We start from the raw sequence: 21,292 nt of genomic DNA, 5'->3' as shown, positions 1-21,292 counted from the left end.
TGCTGCTGATAATAATAATAATAATAATAATAATAATAGTATAAACAAATAACAACCAAGGACTCCTACTGGTGTGCAGTAGAATCACCCAGACCGGGAATTGAACCCCACTCTCCAGCATGATGCAGTAGTTCACTAGCAGGTAGTCTTGTTATCAAGTACACCACACCAACAACCATTTCTGCTGCTGCTGCTGCTTCCATTGTAAAATGATATGCAGTGTTTGTAAAAAGTAATGCTTGTATTTAATGTGCCAAATATTTGAGGGTATTCCCTCAAGCCGGTGCTACTTTGTTTTTGTAGTTCATTGACTATTGCATGGGTGTGTAAAAGTGCCTAATCCAATTAAGAGTTTTATTTTGGAGTATAGTTGATGCTCAGCCGATAATCTCTGGGGAAAAGCCTTGCGCTAATCTAAGGCTCTTGTAGTTGTTGTGCTCTTCTCTCTCTCTCTGTTTGTCTGTCTGTTCTCTGTGTTTGTTTATGAATGGAAGATGAAGAGCCTGGTTTTACGCTGTTGACAGAAGCGGAACTTGGATGGCCTCTTTTGCCTGTTGATATCTTACTGGGCCGTCTCAAAGTGGCTTTTGTGGCGTTGCGCCTGAAAGCTTTTCTTCCTGCCGGCTTGCTTCACTGACTCTGGCTCGGCTGGCTCGGTTGTTGTGGGTAACACTGTTGCTGGGGACGATGTCTGAACACATTCAGCTCACCATAGCTCTGTGCAGGATTGGCTTTTACACGGTAAGTCAGTCATGCGTTTTCCATCTTTGCTAGTTGGTCAACAGCTGCTGATGATTTGCAATTTTTTTTTTACATTTAAATCAATAAAAGTTTTTTTTGCTATGTGGCAAAAGTGTTTTATTTTGCCACATAGCAATTATTACATTAATTCCAGTAAATATCACCTGAATCCACAGGTTATGTCATGTTATGGTGTGTTATTGGTGTTGGAAGTGACATGGAACAAGCAGCTGTTCAGACAGCTACAGAGTTTAGAGTAGGGCTGCACAATACTGGAAAAAAAGACATATTGCAATATTTTGTTCATCTGCGATATTTAGTACATTGTATTATAAAAAAATCAGGACATTTCTCACATTCCAGACTTCATCAGTGATTCAGCATATCATGATATTAATAATGCACAATTTTAGTAAAAAAAAAATATATTTTGGGCAGATATAATCTACCTCTAGGGCTGGGTGATATGGTATAAAATGTTATATTAAGATATTTCAAGACATTTTTATGTTGAAAATGATATTTCTCACATATTTAAATAAAACAATGCACAAGTAAAGGCTTTCCCAGATTTGAAAAACTGCTATCCAAAAGCTCTTTTATTTCAGATAAATTTTTGCCATTCTATTCAACTGGATCAACAATGATGAATAAAAGTAATGAAATGTGCCATTTTGTTAAAGTTGGCGATTTTTTTTAAATGCTGACAAAATCCACAAAATGCTAATATGATATATATACAGCTCTGAAAAAAGAGACCACTTAAAAATTATGAGTTTCTTTGATTTTGCCTAATTGAAAACCTCTGGAATATAATCAAGAGGAAGATGGATGATCACGAGCCATCAAACCAAGCTGAACTGCTTGAATTTTAGGCATAAAGTTATTCAAAAATAGTGTGTAAAACTGGTGGAGGAAAACATGACAAATGCATGAAAACTGTGATTAAAAAACAGTTATTCCATCAAATATTAATTTCTGAACTCTTTGCATTATTTGAGGTCTGAAAGCTCTGCATCTTTGTTTATAGAATAAAACAACAATGTTCATTATACTTAAACGTGTACCTATAATTAGCAAAATCTGAGAAACTGATTCAGAAACTTAAGTGGTCTCAATTGTTTTCAGAGCTGTATATATATATATATATATATATATATATATACATATATAGTATATAGTACATCCCTGGCATAGAGAATAGATAAATATTGAAATGCTTTCTGTACGCCCATGCAATCTTCCTGAATATATAATTTAGTCATTTTCCCCAAAGATGGCTTGAATTCATGCTGTAGAAGTTAAAGAATCTCAGGCTTGAGGATGGTCAGGTAACATGTTAGTTGATCCTTGCCCACTACCCGTTGGTAACCTTTCAAAAATCATTACACAGCTGGAGGTGAACATTAGCTATTGCTCCTCTCTGTGTGTCTGGGGATCTCTTTAGCGAGCGTAGCAGGTGTGCTTGACAGTCCAACCTGCAGGCTACGCAGGTTGTGCATCTACTGGGATTGTAGGTGTAATCTTTGTCATTTGCAGTAACATAATGAACTACGGATCAACAATCAACACGTTTATTTAAAAAAAAGGGAAATACAATAATTTAAAAAAATTCTAGAAAACATTTGTGGCTACTGCTTTGAAAACAGTGAGAAAATCCACATCTTAATATCTGGATTGTTGCCACATCCTTTTGGCGTTGTTTCAATAAGGTTCTGCAATGTCACAATATTTAATTCAATCCAGTGTTGCATTAATATTGATCTTGCAGCAGCATTGATGATGGTAGAGTCTGACCACTGCACAAAGCCTTCTCCAGCACATCCCAAAGATTCTCAGTGAGGTTAAGGTCTGGACTCTGTGGTGAACAATCCATGTGTGAGAATGATGATCTCATGCTCACAAGTCAAATAAAATCTCCCAGAATCTGGAACGAGTGGCCCAAGAGTGAACACAAACGCGCACGCAGACGACACAGAGACTTTTTTCCCCAATCACGGGTCAGAAAGAAAGAGAGAGAGGGAGAGAAAGGCACTTCCCTCATGTGTATTTTCATGAAGCACATGCAAAATAGAGAGGATTCTGATTGGGATGTGTGATGATGTCAATAGGCTAGACCCATCACCAGCACTTTCTATAACACTGTATTAATAATTGATTGTAACCTGTAATACTTACCTGATAACTTTCCTTAGGGGACTCGTGGTCTGCCAGCTCTCTCCTGAATGATCGAAGGGCCCTCGATTCACTAGTGGGGAGGGGGGTGAGACTGCTGCTCCGTAAAACCTGTGGGGGGAAAAAGGGAAATGTTATTAATAATATGTTGTGTAAATACTTACCGGTAAAGTGTATTATTTTGGGGTTGAAACATGTCTGTAAATAACTGATATCAGTAGTGTGTATAAATTAATGTTGTTTCTGTATGTTTATGTCACCCCTAGTAATGGTAGCGGCCAATTGTTTGGTGGGTGGGGCTACAGCCTTAAAAGGGGAGGCGCGACTAAACTTGGGGCTCCTCTTTGTATTCGGAAATGGCGTTGTTAGAGGGAGGTAGGGTTTTTTGTGCAGCAGGCCAGCTGTGACTCTTTACTGGCTGATGTGAAGTCAGGTAGCCCTCATTACTTTTAAAACCCCTTTCTTTTAATTTTTTGTACAGTTTTTCTTTAACATTTTTTCTGCGTGCTGTGAACTAAAATAAAATCACTTGGGATTTTGCACTTAGCTCGGATGTGTTCGTCTCTCTCTTGTTGGTGGAGCCCACCTTCCAGTCCTTACACTCCACACGTAAACCCAACAGCAACAACATTCACAGGATGTATGACTTTTTATGAGTCAGCTAATCAGTTTAACTTTTTATTGTGGGTGGGTAGTGTTTTTTTTTCCTCCTGGGTGGGATGCGTTCAGGAGCATCATGGCTCCCATCAAAACTAATTTCACCTCAGACAACTCTAAAGTATATCCATGTCTGGTAAAATAAAAAAACAATGAAAGTCTGGCCCGCTGTACAGCTTTCAATAGTGATTTTAGCATTGCCCGTGGGGAGTACATGATTGCAAAAGGCATGTTGAGGTGAGTCAATGCATGCAGTGTGGGAATATATATTTAAAAAATGCAATGTATTGTGCACACTTTTGTACTGCTTAGAGGTTTGTTGGTCCCTTTTTAAATGCACAGCCATGACAACTATTTGTGGCACAGTTTTTGTTTAGTTTACTCAGGAAACATGAGACTCTTGTGCTTGCATATCCACTGGTGGCATGAAAAGAAATGTCCATGTTAGTTTGTTTTCACATTTAATAAACACTGAAAGGAACACATGGTACCGTCCCCACAAACCCCCCTACAGAGAAACAAACAAATCATGTAAAAGAGGGCTTTCAATCAGATCTCTGTACAGTAGGTGGGAAAGGATTGAAACACATTCTTCATGTAAATAAAGGAGAAATTTCCCAAAGGCATTAAACTGTGACTAAAACTTTGTTTTTACTGTTACATAAAGCAAGAAAGGGAAAGAGCTCACTTCCCATGCATGGTGTTACTTATAAATAATGTTTAACGCTTTCAGACGCAATGAGAATTTTGGTTCCAAACGTTTTATTTGCTCTTAAATTTAAGATAGGATGTCCATTACAGATCATTTCACTGGTGAACTGGTATTGAAGCTGTATTCCAATAGAAAAAGGCATAAACCTGGTGATTCCATACGTATACAGGGGTTCAAATTTTAGTATACTGAGATACTGTAAGCAAGGTGATGTATTGCGATTGTCTTATTAAAATTTTAGAGAAAAAAAAAGTCATAGTGTAAAAAACACACTGTCAAAAGTATAAATTTAACTGAAAATTTAACTTCAAAACAGTTAGTACATCACTTTTATATAGCAGTCTGGGTTTAAACACATCACTAAACCAACCATTGTCTGAGAGCAACATTTTCATGCAAGCATTACATTAATATTTGTTTAGCCTGTTAACTAATGTTATCGTCCTGTTCTGTGGGGTTAGTCTGTTAGCTAACCTTATCAATCTGTGCTGTGCTGTTAGCATTTAGCCTGTTAACTAATGTTATCGTCCTGTTCTGTGGGGTTAACCTGTTAGCTAACTTTATCAATCTGTGCTGTGCTGTTAGCATTTAGCCTGTTAACTAATGTTATCGTCCTGTTCTGTGGGATTAGCATATTAGCTAACCTTATCAATCTGTGCTGTGTTGTTAGCATTTAGCCTGTTAACTAATGTTATCATCCTGTTCTGTGGGGTTAGCCTGTTAGCTTATTTTATCAATCTGTGCTGTGCTGTTAGCATTTAGCCTGTTAACTAAGTTGTCATCCTGTTCTGTGGGGTTAGTCTGTTAGCTAACTTTATCAATCTGTGCTGTGCTGTTAGCATTTAGCCTGTTAACTAATGTCGTCATCCTGTTCTGTGGGGTTAGCCTGTTGGCTAACCTTATCAATCTATGATGTGCTGTTAGCATTTAGCCTGTTAACTAATGTTATCATCCTGTTCTGTGGGATTAGCATGTTAGCTAACCTTATCAATCTGTGCTGTGCTGTTAGCATTTAGCCTGTTAACTAATGTTATCATCCTGTTTTGTGGGATTAGCATGTTAGCTAACCTTATCAATCTGTGCTGTGCTGTAAGCATTTAGCCTGTTAACTAATGTTATCGTTCTGTTCTGTGGGGTTGGGTTAGCCTGTTAGCTAACCTTATCAATCTGTGCTGTGTTGTTAGCATTTAGCCTGTTAACTAATGTTATCGTCCTGTTCTGTGGGGTTTGTCTGTTAGCTAACCTTATGAATCTGTGCTGTGCGATTAGCCCTTTAGCTAATCTTATCAATCTTTGCTGTGCAGTTAGCCCCTTAGCTAATGTTTTCAGTTGATTCTGTGTGGTTAGCCTGTTAGCTAACGTTATTGGTCTGTGCTTAGCTCTTAGCCACATATTTACGCAAATCCCTGTTGTCGGTAATACTGTATAATGCAGTAAGTTAAAAAGTGTATTCTGTTCCATCCCAAACAAGAAATAATTATAAGAAATAAATTAAGACTTATTTCACCATGATATTCTTGTTCTTGATCAGTGTATGTAAACCTAAGGTCACAGCTGTAGTGCGAGGCATATATTGTGAACAATGCATGAGGTGCTAATGTGGAAAAAGTAGGATGTAGCTTAACAGTGAATGTGATCTCCAGGCAACAGCTCTGGCTTGGGGCTGAAAGCCTTATTGGTCCTCATTAGATCCTTAAAGTGGCTTCATTAAGGCACCAATGATGGGGAAAACTACTGCCCTTTCAAATAGTGAAAAAAGTCACAGTTACACAGCTATATATATATATATATATATATATATATATATATATATATATATATATATATGTATCAGAGGTGAAAAGTAATGAACTACATTTACTCATGTTACTGTAATTGAGTAGATTTTATGAGTAATTTGTAATTTTTAAAGTAGTTTTTAAAATAGATAATTTTACTTTTACTCAAGTACATTTTGACACATATAATTTACTTCGCCACATTGGAAAACTCCCCGTTACTGATTAAGAAAAAAAATGCTGGCGAAAAAAAAAAAAAATTGCGTGGATGCCGGCGCACGGATGCTCGCGCGTGGAATAATAAGGCAAAAACGTCCTCATGCAATGCAAAATGTGCCTGCCCCGCAGGACAGAGCTGCTTTCAAAACTTCTACATCAAACCTGCGAAAGCATGTGGTGTAAGTATTTTTATCGTTAAACAATCAGCTTGAATGTAAAAAAACATGTGAATAGCAGTTAAAGCACAGCAATGGCAAGTTAAAAAATAATAATTAACTGTAAAATTATAAAAATACAGTTTACAGTCGCCTATATGACCATAACCTTTTAACTGTAAAGAGAAAAAACTGATCATAGAAACCTATGCCACAATGTTTTATGGGGTGGTCTGAACAAATGCTGCCTGAAAAGGTCCAAATTATTATGTGGAATAATAGTTCATTAAAAACGATTTAATTTATGATTTGTTGTACTTTTTTATATCACATAATTAAAAGTAACTATGTAACTTTTACTCAAAGTACATTTTAAATTGAGTACTTTTTTACTTTTACTCGAGTAGATTTTTAGATGGGTACTTTTACTTTTACTTGAGTAGAATTTTAGCAAAGTAAAGATACTTTTATTTAATTACAATTTTTATGATATATGTATATATGCAATTACTGAAATTTAAAGTTTGCTTTTTGTTTGTACTGGAGCTACAAGGCACATATCGCCGCTGCCCAATGAAAAACAAGTATCTCCATTTTAGTTTACTACATAATATGAGCAGACAAACTGTATCTTACACTGTGCCAAAATTTGTAATGAACGGGCCAATATAAATACATAAAAATAACCTGAATTTACCTCTTTTTATATTGACTTTCATGGAAAGTTTATAAGGTTTTTCTCTCTCCAGTAAAGTTTGGAGACACTTGTTTTTCATTGGACAGTGACGATATGGGTATACTGTAATATACTGTTATACTACCCCAAATCAGAAAAAGTTGGTATAGTATAAAACCTGCAAAGATTAAAAAGTAAATTGTTTCTTATATACTGTATATCCTTTTAATTGCAGACACTATAAACCTTGAGTTACTTAATGTTTTATTTAGCCAATTTCATTCCATTTGTTAACGAACATGCATACCTGCATTTTAGACCTGCAACACATTCCAAAAAAAAAACTAAACACTAAACTAACTAAAATAGCTAAACAGATTGATGGGTTGTCATAATCAATTTTATGTGTTCATTTGCTGTTCTTGCTGTTGTCCTCTGAAAACATTATGTCACTAATACACCTACTTTACTGGAGAAAGAGGAAAACTTTTAATATAAAACATTGTATTTTAGTTCAGAGCGTTATTTATTGATCCATTTATCATGACATTTAATTGCACATTATGTCAAAAAGTGAAAAAGTGAAAAAAAAAAGAATAAAGGTATGAAGTTTTTTTTTGTGTGGGTGACAGCAACTATATTGTAAATCTTGAAAATAATAAACATTTTTCTGAAAAATAAATTAAAAACATGGTGTAACCAACATATCAAATGTTTTAAATTAACTACTATGATGTTTGTGTTGGTATGTTTTATGCTTTTATCGCTATTATAATTATAGTGATTAACATTTTCTGTTGCATTGTAAGAAGTTAACTATTTGCATTAAGGAATTTGTTGAAGATGTGTTAATCTCTAGTGTTAATTCCCTGCTTTTATTAGTTCAGTCTCATTTTTAAGTGTTAAGATTTCTATATACAAAAATATAAGAAAAAAAATAAATGTACTAATAAAAGAAAATCTATAAAAAAAATAGATTACAGGACACAGACGTTCCCCATAATGTACAGTTCGTGATAAGCAGTGTCTAGTGATATTGCCTGTATGTTAAAAGTAAATAAATATCAAATAAATAGTACATAAGTAGCACTATTGCACATATCGATGTTGTAAACAGATTGTGCTACACATGGTAAATTGAGTTATTACAAAAAGTATAGCACTAAATCAGTAAATCGACGACACGCAGTAAATAGTAAACTACTGTGTATTCAAGATTCAAGATTTTTATTGTCACGTCACAGAGTACAGGTGTACATGTGAGTGAAAAACTTTGGTGCTGATTCCCACCAATGTGCAAAGAATAATATTTACAAGAAGAATAATAAAATAAAATATAATATAAAATAAGACATACATATAGCTTTACAGTATAAACACTATACACAATACACTCAATAACAATAATATGTAGAGCAGCTTATGTTACATACTGAAATCAACTAAAGCTTGATCCTACAGGAGAATGTATAGTTTTGATCTAAAATCCACATTCTGAAGTAAATTCTAGAGTAGATTCTGGAGTATTCAACAGGGACAACACCATTTAAAGGACACTGCACCTAAACAGGGATGCCAGTGATTTTTTGACCACTATGTGGCACCATTGCACCAAATATAATCTCAGCAAAGTATACTTTGCACATACAGTACTTTCTCTGGCTTGTTTGGTTTTCAGCCAACTTCAACCCTTATCTTAATGTATAATTGTAAAAGAAAATAAATTTGGGACAGTATGAAAAATACAAATAACTAAATGATTCTATTGCAGGCAGTATGAACCCAAGCTATTTCATATTTTACCTGTTCATCTTCATTTCATTTGTTAATGTTGGCAACATTCACATTACAAGCCACGTTGTTCAAATAAATTTTTTGCTCAGATCAGATCTTATTGGTTCACATTCACAAATGTAAGTGATCTGTATCTGTGTGTAATTTGAACAAATCTGTCCTTGAAACGGCTCATATGCGCACAATAATACATGTATAAACTTTGCCTTCGTCACCAACAACAAAAAAACTCATATTTGAGACACGACTCATAGCTTTATAAAGGAAAATGGATGTGTTAGCAGCTCATATGTGGAGCATCTTTTGCTGGAGTGAAGAGTAAACAGCTGGCCTGAAGTACATGCTCACGTTGAGGAGGTGAAAAAAGGCCAGGTGGTTTGCTTTTTTTTTGCTTTGAATGTACTGTTATGTAAGTATTGTTGTTGAGCCCCAAGATCCTAAAGGAATCAAGGGCAATAAAATAACAAAAGACTTAAATGTGGCATGAAAACAGCACACACACACACACACACACACACACACACACACACACACACACACACCAGCAACTGGCTCTTATCACGGTAAGGAAACACATGATGTTTTAGTGTCCTGAAAATTAGATGAACTAGATAATGTCCCTTCAGAAGAAAAGGGGCGAGCAAGTTAAAAACATTTAATACTAAACACACTATTATATTTGTGAGAAAATGCAGATATCATACATTGCCAAATATGGTAACACAAATTAGGCGCTTATTAATGTCTTATTATTTGCTTAATAAAGCCTTAATTAGACATTTGTAAATGATTTATTCACTACTTATTAGGCTTTACTCTGTGTAAGTGTAATTGGTGCTTAATTAGCGGTCTGTTATGTGGAAATGATTAATAATGAGTGTATTAGTTGTTATAGTGCACAATAAACAGTTATGTTAGCACCCTGTTAAGCAGATTATTAAGTATTAACTATTCTCTAACTCGAACAGAACCTCACTTTAGAATGCTTTATGGTGCACATCTTGGTCTCAATAACTCAATAAACTCCAGCACAGCCATAACCCTGCCAAACTCACATAGAACTCACAAACTGCTGCCAATTATACACTAATAACATGTAGAATTAGCTAATAGTTAATTATTAATAATCTGATTAACAGGGTGCTAACATAACTGTTTATAGTGCACTATAAGAACTAATACAGCCATTATTAATCATTTCCACATAACAGGCCACTAATTAAGCACCAATAACACTTAATACACAGCGTAAAGCCTAATAAGTAGTGAATAAATCATTTACAAATGTCTAATTAAGGCTTTATTAAGCAACTAATAAGACATTAATAAGAGCATTAGCTGCTAACCGCGCTAAGCGCTAGCTATTTTGCCATTCAGAGTTGAGTATTATCAGCCTGTAGCCTGCTGCTAACCCTGGCAGGCACTGCTGCAGTGTGAATATTTCATTACTAACTCCATTACTAATTATTATTTTATCAATATTTAGTGCAATGGTGTTCCTTATCTCTAACAGGTAATGGTTCAGTTAGGATAATTCACTTGTTTTTAATGAAAAAATGGGAAAAATATATTCAAACTTTTTTTTTTAAATGTTTCACTAATTTATTACTTTGAAAGACCAACATATAAAACACAATAGTTTTTCATAACATTGAAACATAACATTGCAATTTTATTTTAGTTTTTGTGGTTTTTGCAGGGGGTGGTTGCAAATATGTGAGATGAACCAATTTCGTATTATATGTTAACAACAATTAAGGCAAGCAGAAGAAGTTTCATAGTGAAAAAAAAATACTTTTATCTATTTTTCCTAGATCTTCAAACTTAAAAACAGATCAATATGACCCGTAACACAACAGGAGGGTTAAGTTATTATTATGAGATACTGAGTTGTTCCTTTTTTTAAAGTGGGAGCTCATATTGTCTACCCTTTTTTCACCTTGTTTGTGTTTTGTATATAGTAATTGTCTAGGCTGCCTCTGCTTGTCTGCGGTTTGAGTGTAGAGAGTGTGGCAGAATTCAGCACATCTGCTACTAGGCCTAGCCTAATTTCAGTCCACCTGCAATAAGTTAAAAAGGCTCAACTCCTGTTCAGATTGATTTAGAAATATGGGCCTGTGACATTTACCTGTTAAACCATTCCTTTCTCATTTCCTATACTTGCATTTTACTGACACGCAAGATAGAATGTCTTGTGCTCTGACTTTAACATAAGATAGATTTTACAACTTGCTGTTGTTTTTTATCATGACCTGCATCATTATCATCATTATCTGACCTCAATGCATTTTTCTGCATTAATGCTGCATCAAAAAAGTGTAATTTTTGTTTTGCTGATAACAGTCTTGATGGTGCTTTTTGTCTTTGTTCTGAAGAATAAAGCATTTATATCTTTCAAAATTATGATCTGGGATACTGTCTGACTGTGCAATTGTCTGATTGCCATACATCAGGGGTCGGCAATAGGCAGCCCACGGCCCAGATGTGGCCCGCAAACATGAAACATCTGGCTTGTGAGGTTGTTTGAACTTATAATGAATGATAATGAAACAATGATAAAAAAATATATATATATAAAATGCTTCTCGCCTGTCTCTCTGTCGCGCTTGGCGTGACTTCAGTTTCCGCCCGTTCTTGTTTTTCCACATGTTCTTGGGCTCCCTATCTCCTTATAAGGGCGTTTTTGTCTGGGCCGTGTCTCAATTCATTAGCCAGGGCAGCACTAGTGTATTGAACCGCAACCCTGACGACACGGGTTCGATCCCGCATGAGTAGCGGTGTGTTTATTTTATTTATTTTTTTATCTTTCTTCTTGGGTTTACCTGCTTTGAGATTGACTGTTCTGCAGTTGGGTTCAACAACCCTCTGGGCTGGAGAGCTACTAGTCTGTAGCACTCCATCCCATTACACTTCACTTTCCAAAACAGATTTTTTTTTTGTGGCCAACCATGTAGTTGTTTGGAAAATATCTGGCCCACGGCCAAACTTAACTGCCGACCCCTGCCATACATGTTTCCATTGTATAAGGCTTTATCCCACATGCCTCAGAGCCCAGAGAATTGTACATCACTTTTGGACGTGGTTAACACAAAGCTTCTGTTTTGCAGGGTTCATAGAATAGAACATTAAGGTTCTGTTTTAAGTGGCATTTGTGAATTCAACTTTGAATTGTAGTGATTTACTAAATGAATCTCTTGCCCATGTTGTTCTATCAACTATTTATGAATGACTGTTGATGCAAAAGTTCTACTAACGTTCCTGCATTTGCCTTGCGGCTTCCTGTAGCTCTCCTATTGGTTGTTGATGTTGTTCATGTCACTATTTGCGTGAGCCAAGTCTCAAGACTTACGATAATATTAAACCCCGATTGGTTGTATCTAAACACCAGGACAAGAAAAAAGACTGACTTAAACAACCTTACACCGAACCATTGAGATGACCCGACTGTAACTTTACTCTAGCAAGACTCTCATGATTTTATCTCGACAATGGAAATTTGTGTGCGACAGTGAAATCGCTTGAAAATCGTTTGATGTAAGGTCGGCATTAGGCTTGTGCCTTTTTCTTTACAATTCCTCAAATAATTACTGTAAAGGATATTATGCACTGTAGTGGGAGAAATATGAATTGGAGATCATCTGCCTATCTTTGCTTCTCAAAGACCCCTAGAGGCTTTTTTAGTTCACTGCTTTAGTATCAAATCATGATTACAAGCCGCAACTGCAGGAGTGGATGTGTACATTACCTCACTACTAAATATTCCTCCTATTATAATGATTTGGAAGCGACTGGGAATGAAAGCACAGTGGATGCTTGGGAGCATAGTGCGCAAAGGTCACCAACTTTCAGTCAGAGTCAGTCAGAGTCAATCACTACAGATCTCCAAACTTCATGTGGCCTTTAAATTATCTTAAGAATAGTCCGTAGAGAGCTTCTTGGAATGGCTTTCCATGACCAAACAGCTCCATCCAAGCCTATCACCACATCACCAAAAAGCATGGAAGGTGAGCAGATATACAGTGTATTTTATATGGAGCAGTCATTATTTAGATCAAACATAAACTTTCTATCCACTAACAAATAGCATTATGAAACACCATTGTTCACTGGAAATGAAAGAGTGGATGTCAAAGGGAGTGCAAAGAGAGTCGTTAGTACTTGATTAGAACCATGAATTGTTGTTTGCGTCGTGGCCTTTGAAGACGCATCGCATGTCTAATAGTGAGGTGAAAGGCTGTAATTATCATCACTGAAACAATGGCAAAATACATTGTTATGCATTTTTTCCTAATTGACCATTTGCTATGGGGTCCCTTTTTAGGGAGGTGGGATATGGGGGACTAAGTGGGCATTCAGCTGCACCCAGCAAGAACCATCCGGAGGCTCTTTGGAAAGAGACCGTTTGGAGATGAGAGGCCACACTGACTTCCATTATGGATCATTGTGTTCTTTAGAGTTGATTTGGTATTCCGGTTCAGAAATAGCCACAGCAAGGAAGTGTACAGGGGAGTTATGTTAAATATTCTAATAGTACAGTGTGTGTGGGGTGTGTTTTTGTGGGATGCCAATGAAGGATGAAGGGGGATGGCTAGAAGCTGCCAGTGCATGAAGGGGTTATGCCAATTTGCATAATTAACTGTTGACACAAACTTCCCCTAATGATGGCCCATTGAAGTTGCCGAATGTTGTACAGTACAATGAAATTCCTGGGAATAGGAGCGCTCTTGTGTTGCAGAGGTTAAAATGTTGTGTCTGACAATGGGAGGGTTTATGGACTAGCTTTGAAACTTCTTCAAAGTAGCCGAACAGTCCTGTGTTGTAGCACAAGTTGACCTCCAATTTTTAGATCACTAGACAAGCTGTGTCATTGGCCAACTTTTGGCCAACACCATTTTCTTTTAATGCAGATATGAAAATTGGTGTAGTATTTGATCCTCAATAGAAGATTAAAGTTTCAGATAGTGTTTGTGTTTCTAAGAGGCTGTAATATTTACTCATGTTATCTGAGGACTAGGGCTGTGTACTGGCAGGACCCTGATGGTATAATACGCATCATCATTGTAAAGGGTTTGTAATACAGTTTGTTGTGAAACACATTATTAAAAACAAGTTGCAACCAGAAGGAAGTGTCAGACACTCCTGTCTCTCCCACACTCAGCCCTACTAGCGATCTCTAGTCTCCCGACTATGATGCCCAGAATGCACCACCCACTGACATTACTCCTGTTCACGATCACATGACACTGCACGCAGCACTACCATGAAGTCAATCACCTGAATATTGATTACAGTTGTTCTACCTCCTATACAGTGGGTACGGAAAGTATTGAGACCCCTTTAACGTTTTCCCTCTTTGTTTCATTGCAGCCCTTTGCTAAAAAACATTTGCTAAAATAAAAAAAGTAAATTTGTACACTCAGCATGCCATCTTGACAGAAAAAAACAGACATGTAGACATTTGTAAATTTATAAAAAATCGAAGCACTCTTTTGAACTAGTAGAGCCATGAGTCTTCTTCAACATGATGTAACAAGTTTTTCACACATGAATTTAGGGATCCTCTGCCATTCTTTTGTGCAGATCCTCTTTAGTTCCCTTAGGTTGGATGGTGAACATTAGTGGAAAGCCATTTTCATGTCTCTCCAGAGATGCACAAATGGGTTTAGGTCAGGGCTCAGGGCTGCGCCAGTCAGGAATGGCCACAGAGATGTTCTGAAGCCACTTCTTTGTTATTTTAGCTGTGTGTTTAGGGTCATTGTCTTGTTGGAAGGTGAACCTTTGGAACCTGAGGTTCAGAGAACTCTGGAAGAGGTTTTCTTTCAGGATATCTCTGTACTTGGCCGCATTCATCTTTACATCATTTGCAACCATTCATGCTGTCCCTGCAGCTGAAAAACACCCCCATAGCGTGATGCTGCTACCACCATGTTTCACTTTTGGGATTGTAATGGGCAGGTGATGAGCAGTGCCTGGTTTTCTCTACACATACCGCTTAGAATTAACGCCAGAAAGTTCGTATCAATCTTCGTATCTTCAGACCAGAGAGAATCATATTTCTCATAGTCTGGGAGTCCTTAATGTGTTTCAAAAAATAGAAAGAGCACCTCATAATCCGGTGCCTCTTTGTATGAATTCTACCAGTCAGGATGTAAGGAGCAGTAAAGCTACTTTGCTGAATTGCAGCATTATACAGGTGTTTCAGTAAAGTTTCTCCAGCACCAAGGCTGGAGCAGTATTAGTATTAGCTGCTTAGTGTAGTGCTACCTTTTTCTCCCTTCATAGGTGAGTATTATCGGACTGCTGCCTGCGTGTTTACCGTGTTAAAACAAGCTACAAAGGATGAACTGCTAGCTGCTATCACTTAACAGACATGCTCTGGGCTGAACCAGGCAGCACTACCATGTCTCGGCTACAAATTGTGTCCTCTCATAGGAAATAAAAAGTCGCCTGACGTCTGCCAGTGTAAATGCAGGTTTGTTGCTCATCTTGAGTCTCTGTTATGTTCTGAGTTTCACCGTTTACGTTATTGTCTACAAAATTGATTTTTGTCATTTTGAATCGATTCAGAATCAAAATGCATCTAAGAATCGAAAATCAATCTTTTCAATCTTCATCGTCACTAATGTCTTTAAATTGGAGCAGTCAGTTTCCTGTCAAATCAAAACAGCTGTCTGAATCTGATTTTTACAAGTGAACGCTGGCAAAAACAGATAAACAGATGTGTGAACTAGAATCTAAATAGAGATGATTTTCATTATGTTAAACATAAGCCAGTTAAAAGTGTTCATGCCAGAATTCCTCACTGTCAACACGGCAATTAATTGTAGCCTGAATGATCATGGTGGTCTGTGAGCTTGATTTGGCGTGAAGGATTATGTGCATGAAGAAATCAAATATTCTGCCAGACTCCATGTGAATTGAGAAGTGTTTTGAGTGCATGTCAGCCCAATTCTCAGCTGCTGCACAATGTATAAAAACAGATTTATTGTTCAGCAAGTCCTCGTTTTTTTTTTTTTTTTTTCATCTCAGTGGGGCCTTAAGAGGCTTGTTAGGGAGGGGCATTTGGGTTTGATGTACATTTATTTATGAAGAGAGCTTTCCCACACTTTCCAGGAAATTTATGGTGTTCTAAGATCCGAGTTTTATATAAAAACGATGAACAAAATAAGTCCATTTCAGATTTGTGCATTTTCTGCATAGAAAAGGAGGAGAACCAGAAAAGTGTGATAACCAGTGTTATAGCGGGTACGCTCCTCCACATCTCGTGTTAGGACACCCCGCACCCCTCTTGGCCTTCCTACATTCATTTCACAGCCTTCTAAAGGGGGCCCTCCGTCTTTGATCCACTATATCGGTGCAGAAAACATCTTTTCGTCCACATTGTGTGCTGGAAACCGACGTTTTTGCCGCCTTATGCTAACAAGCTAATTGCCCCTTCCCAATTACAAGATTTATATTCCAAATGCGTACCCACCAACACCCCTGTCCCTCTCCTGTTGCTCTCCTCTGTGCCACTGTTGGTAATGTACTTTATGTGGATGAATGTGGCTCAGGGATGAAAGAAGAGCCCCCTCATCCTGGTCCTTGCACATTGTTAATACGGTCATTACATTGGTTCTGGGATAGAGAGCAGACAGAGACTTCAGACAGATAAATGTTTAGTCTTTGTTTGACCTGAGAAAGGCAATATGGCTCCTGATCTCTCATCTCTCTTGGAGTATCTTGCATGGCATGCTATTGTTTCTTTCTTTTCTGTCCAGTTTTTCAAAAAAAAAGTTTTATAAACATGTGTGAGAATGGTAAATAAAGCATTTTAAAGCAGCTTAACCAGTCCTTAATTACAGATTTAGCTAAAGGGAAAAAAATAAAACTCTTGTAAATAGTGATTATTAAATTACATTACATTTGGCAGATGTTTTTTTAATTATGTACATTTATTAATAGAGGACATTTAAGACAGAACCTTAAGGAGGTAAGAGGGAAAATAATGGGATAAAGGACAAAAGGAGAAGCAGAAAAAGAGGTTAGAAGTAGTAAGTCTGTTAGAGAGTAAGAGAGTGTTAGGAGAGTAGGTGCTCTTTGAAGAGCTCTGTCTTCAGGAGTTTCTTAAAGATAGTGAGAGATTCTCCTGATCTGGTAGTGGAAGGCAGTTTGTTCCACCATTGAGGAACTATCTGAACTACAGCGTTATAAAAGAGTAATTAGCCGCTAACCGCACTAAGCGCAAGCTCTTTGGCCGTCCAGAGGCAAATGTTATCGGCATTTAGCCTGCTATTACCCCGGATAACAGTGATGGAGCAGCATTAGCATTGGCCGCACTAGCTCCTTTGCTGTTCACAGGCGGATATATCGGACTGTAGCCTGCATGTTTACCATGTAAAAACAAGTTACGTGGGACGAACTACTAGCTAATATCACCTACGGGTTGCCTTGTCAGGTGGCATTCGCCGCTAACCATAGCTAGTGGTTAGCCGCTAATGCTAATGCTCCTGTGGAATGCTTTAGTGGAAATCTGTAAATAAGCTTACTGTAAATAAACAGAAGCGCTTTACCCACCCAAATAAACAGTTTTCAAAAGAGAAATTAGCAGCACCAGTTTGACTTGCCTGAGTCGTCTGAAATATTTTTTACTTAGCTGAGCTTTACACCTGCTGAATTTAGAAGGAAAACATGGCGACACCCCTGTTCCTACGACCTGTTACTAGTGTCGCATAAAATACGTCTTATAATCCGGTGCGCCTTATGTATGAAAATAGACCAGAAAATGTATGTTTATTGATAGTGCACCTCATAACCTGGTGCGTCTTATAGTGAGAAAAATACAGTAAGTGCAGGCAGGAAAGAGCTGTACTGTACATCACCTTGTAGGCAATTGTAAGAGCTTTGAATGTAATGCGAGTTACAGGCTAGTTAGTAGGGCATTGCGATAGTCAGGACGTGAGATGGCCACTGCTTGTACCAGGAGTTGGGTGGCCTGTTGCGTTAGAAATGATAGAATTTCTCTGATGTTATACAGCGTGAAGCAGCAGGATCGAGCAACTGAGAAAAACACGATGTGTGAAGTCGAGCTGGTCATTTACCATAACACCCAGGTTATAGTGATTATGCCAGGTTTTCGTGACTGAAACACTTTAGGGAAAAGCTGCTGGAGAGTTGTGCCTGAAGTTGTCAGGGTTCTTGGCTCTGTCTCGGACTTGCCTGTCTCAGACTCTGGAAAGGCTCACTTGGCTTTTAGACTGACACTTTCCAGCCTCTCTGAACCTCAGTTTTGATAATCTTGCAGCCAATCTTTTGTACAGTTAATCCCAGGAACAGTGCTGTTTTAATCTTCTCTACAGTTTACGTTCCTTTTTCATCTCTATACAAAATAGATCTTTAAAGAGGGCCAAGATTAGGGTCAACTTCAGTTTCTGAATCAGTTTCTCTGATTTTGCTATTCATGGGTATATGTTTGAGTAAAATGAAAAATATTGTCATTTAGAGCATTTATTTGCAGAAAATGAGAAATGTCTGAAATAACAAAAACGATGCAGAGCATTCAGGCAAATAATGCAGAGAAAACAAGTTCATATTCACAAAGTTTTAAGTGTTCAGAAATCAATATTTGGTGGAATAAGTCACAATTCTCATGCATCTTGGCATGTTCTCCTCCACTAGTCTTACACACTGCTTTCGAAAAACATTGTGCCACTACTAGTGCAAAAAATCAAGCAGTTCAGCTTGGTTTGATGGCTTGTGATCATCCAGCTTCCTTTTGATTAAATTTCAGAGGTTTTCAATTTTGTAAAAACAAAGAAATTCATCATTTTTAAGTGCTCTGTTGACTGTACCCAGTCAATTTCGCATTTATAGAAACGTGTTGCAGTTCTATACTAGTATAGTGTAGTCCTGTTTCTGGTTCTGTTTCTCTGCATACTTTATTATCCTTCGTTCACCCTGTTCTTAATGTCCAGGACTAGTAAAGAACCAATATTGTTTTGTTTAATTGCCGGTGCTGATATTAAGAGAGCAAATGTGGCCGCTGGCTGATATATAAAGATGTTTTTTTCTTTTTATCACAGCTGATATTTAGCTTGTTTTTTCCCTTTTATTCATAATAAAATAACAATAAAGAGACATAATTGCTGAATTTGGTTGTAAGAAAGGAAGAGGCAATGAAATCTCTTTTACTACTAAAATACTGTATTTTTTGCACTATAATGTGCACTTAAAATTGTATGAATTCTACCAGTCAGGTATTAAGGAGCAGTAAAACCACTCTGCTGAAGTACAGTGTTTCAGGAGTTTCAGTAAAGTTTCTCCAGCACCAAGGCTGGAGCAGTATTAGCATTAGCCACTAACTAGCTCTTTTGCCATTCAAAGGTAAGTAGTCTGCACAAGGGTGTAGCATCAAATCCTATGAATTCCAGTTCACAAGGAAAATGAGCGAAATAGCTCGGGCCCTGGGTGGTCAGGTCCACTTTCCCCCCACTTCCACGAGTCTGCATGTTTTCTGTGTTAAAACAAGCCACGTGAGACAAATCGCTAGCTGATAGCGCCCTGGCTTACTCAGGGTTCTTCGGTGTAGCGCTGTCAGGCAGCATTTAGTAACACTAAGCTCTGCTAACCACGTCTAGTGCTGCTGCTAACCTCTGTTGAAACTATTGGAAATCTAAGCTTACTGTGAATAATTGGAAGCACTTTACTCACCTAAATTAACAGTTTTCAGGAGACAAATCTGTGTAGATTAACATTCATTGCTTGTTTGACTTTGAACAAAAAATGTCTTTTAAGAATTAGAGTTTTGTTTACTTAAACCCTACTGAACCAGCTCACGGCAGGAATGTTACATTATGGAAACAGTATAAACTACTTTTAATTGTGCGCCACTCAAATAGACATTCCTCCAATCCACTTGTGCCAGCCTTTCGACACTGAACACATTATTTTCAGAGAATATGGAAGCAAGTTTGAAAAGGCTAAAAGCTAATGCTAGGCAAACCAGAGCAAAAATGTATGCAGATATCCAGCATGCAGAAGCCCAAACCTTTTCAGCAAGGTAAATTCACACTATTTGTTTTTACCTTTTAGAGGTGGACTGACTGAAAGTGGAAGTGTTCTGCGGCCAATACAGGTTGCAAATCATCTTTCAGTAAAGAGGGTGGGGCTAAACACCTTTCCAGGTTAACTTAGGGATGCGTTATCATGCAGGGTTTCTGTATTGTCCTGTACGACAGTTGTTTTTCTCTTACCCATTTTAACAGTTTGTCCAAACTCCCTTCAGACTGGGTGGCACGGAGCATAATTTGCCCCGATAAATCTCTTTTTCCACCGTTATCCAGGCTTAAAGTAGCTTCACACCTTCTTACTAGAAAAAAAAAACGAGGCTTTAATAACTTAAAAAGTGCACAATAAGCTTATTGAATAACACTGTTTACATCCTATAACGCAAGCTTTAGCTCCGAGCGTTATTTTCATTACTGAACTAAAAATAACGTAGACAAAATGGACAAAAGTCCATTTTACACCAGAGTTCTCCTTTAATTTAGATACAGTAAAAACCACAAAACACCAGCACTCTGCACTCTAATTTTAACACTGACAGATGAATGAGAAGCTGCAGTGTCCATTACAATAACTACATATTCTCTGTCTTGATTTAGTTATAGGAACTTAGTACAAAATAATTTCCCAAAAATACAGCTACAAACTACAAAAGTATAGAATAGACCCAACAATCAATGCTTAATGTTCCTACATGTGCAGTCGTTTAACAAAGATCAGTCATCTGTATGCCTACAGTACACCAGAGCCAAAACACCAAACATTAAGTACACACGGGCAGTGTTTTTCCCCCCTCCCAGACGGGAATTGTTCAGTGAGTGAGAGAAAACAGATCATGGCGGAGGCAGGGGAAGCAGAGGCAGGGCCTTCCAAAAAGAAAAAAGATAAAATTCAATTGTCCTTTGGTGTGTGTGTTTTTTTTGTTCTGTTTCTTTTTGGCCAGGGGGGAGGGAACTTTTGCAACTTGGGATGTCTGACTAAGCAACGCTTAGCCCCTTCAACATGGCCCCGCCCCCGTAGTGAAAAAAGTCATGAATCTGATTGGTTAGGCTGACCTACGACTTTGCTAACAGACTCATTACTACACCCTTTCTTAAAATGAGGAGAAGGGTCCACGTAGACACGCGGGGGCAGAAGCCATTTTAAAAAGCTTTGATTGGTTGGAACAGCTGTCAGTCAGATAGCAGATAGTCCTGTAGCAACTGAAAAACACAGACTAATGCTTTGAATTAGTTGCTGTTTTTTTTTTTTATTTTAGTTAATTTATAAAATATATGCTTATAGTTTACACTAACTATAATATATATTTCCGTACTAAATATTATGTAATGATTTACATTGC

General features: G+C 37.4%; 1 protein-coding gene across 1 annotated transcript in view; it reads left to right on the top strand.

Annotated features, from left to right (window-relative positions):
• The first annotated feature begins 305 nt into the window (after positions 1–305).
• The window catches only part of arl15a (ADP-ribosylation factor-like 15a), a 177,777-nt gene continuing 156,790 nt past the window's right edge, over positions 306–21,292 (top strand). Inside the window, exon 1 of the mRNA XM_007250483.4 lies at positions 306–741. Within this exon, the coding sequence (XP_007250545.3) occupies positions 688–741 (54 nt within the window). The 5' untranslated portion in view covers positions 306–687. The remainder of the gene's footprint in view (positions 742–21,292) is intronic.

This window comes from Astyanax mexicanus, chromosome 22 (genome assembly GCF_023375975.1).
Source record: "Astyanax mexicanus isolate ESR-SI-001 chromosome 22, AstMex3_surface, whole genome shotgun sequence".
Lineage (NCBI taxonomy): Eukaryota > Metazoa > Chordata > Actinopteri > Characiformes > Acestrorhamphidae > Astyanax > Astyanax mexicanus.
Note: the sequence above shows the minus strand (reverse complement) of the source record. Positions and strands in the feature narration are given on the sequence as shown.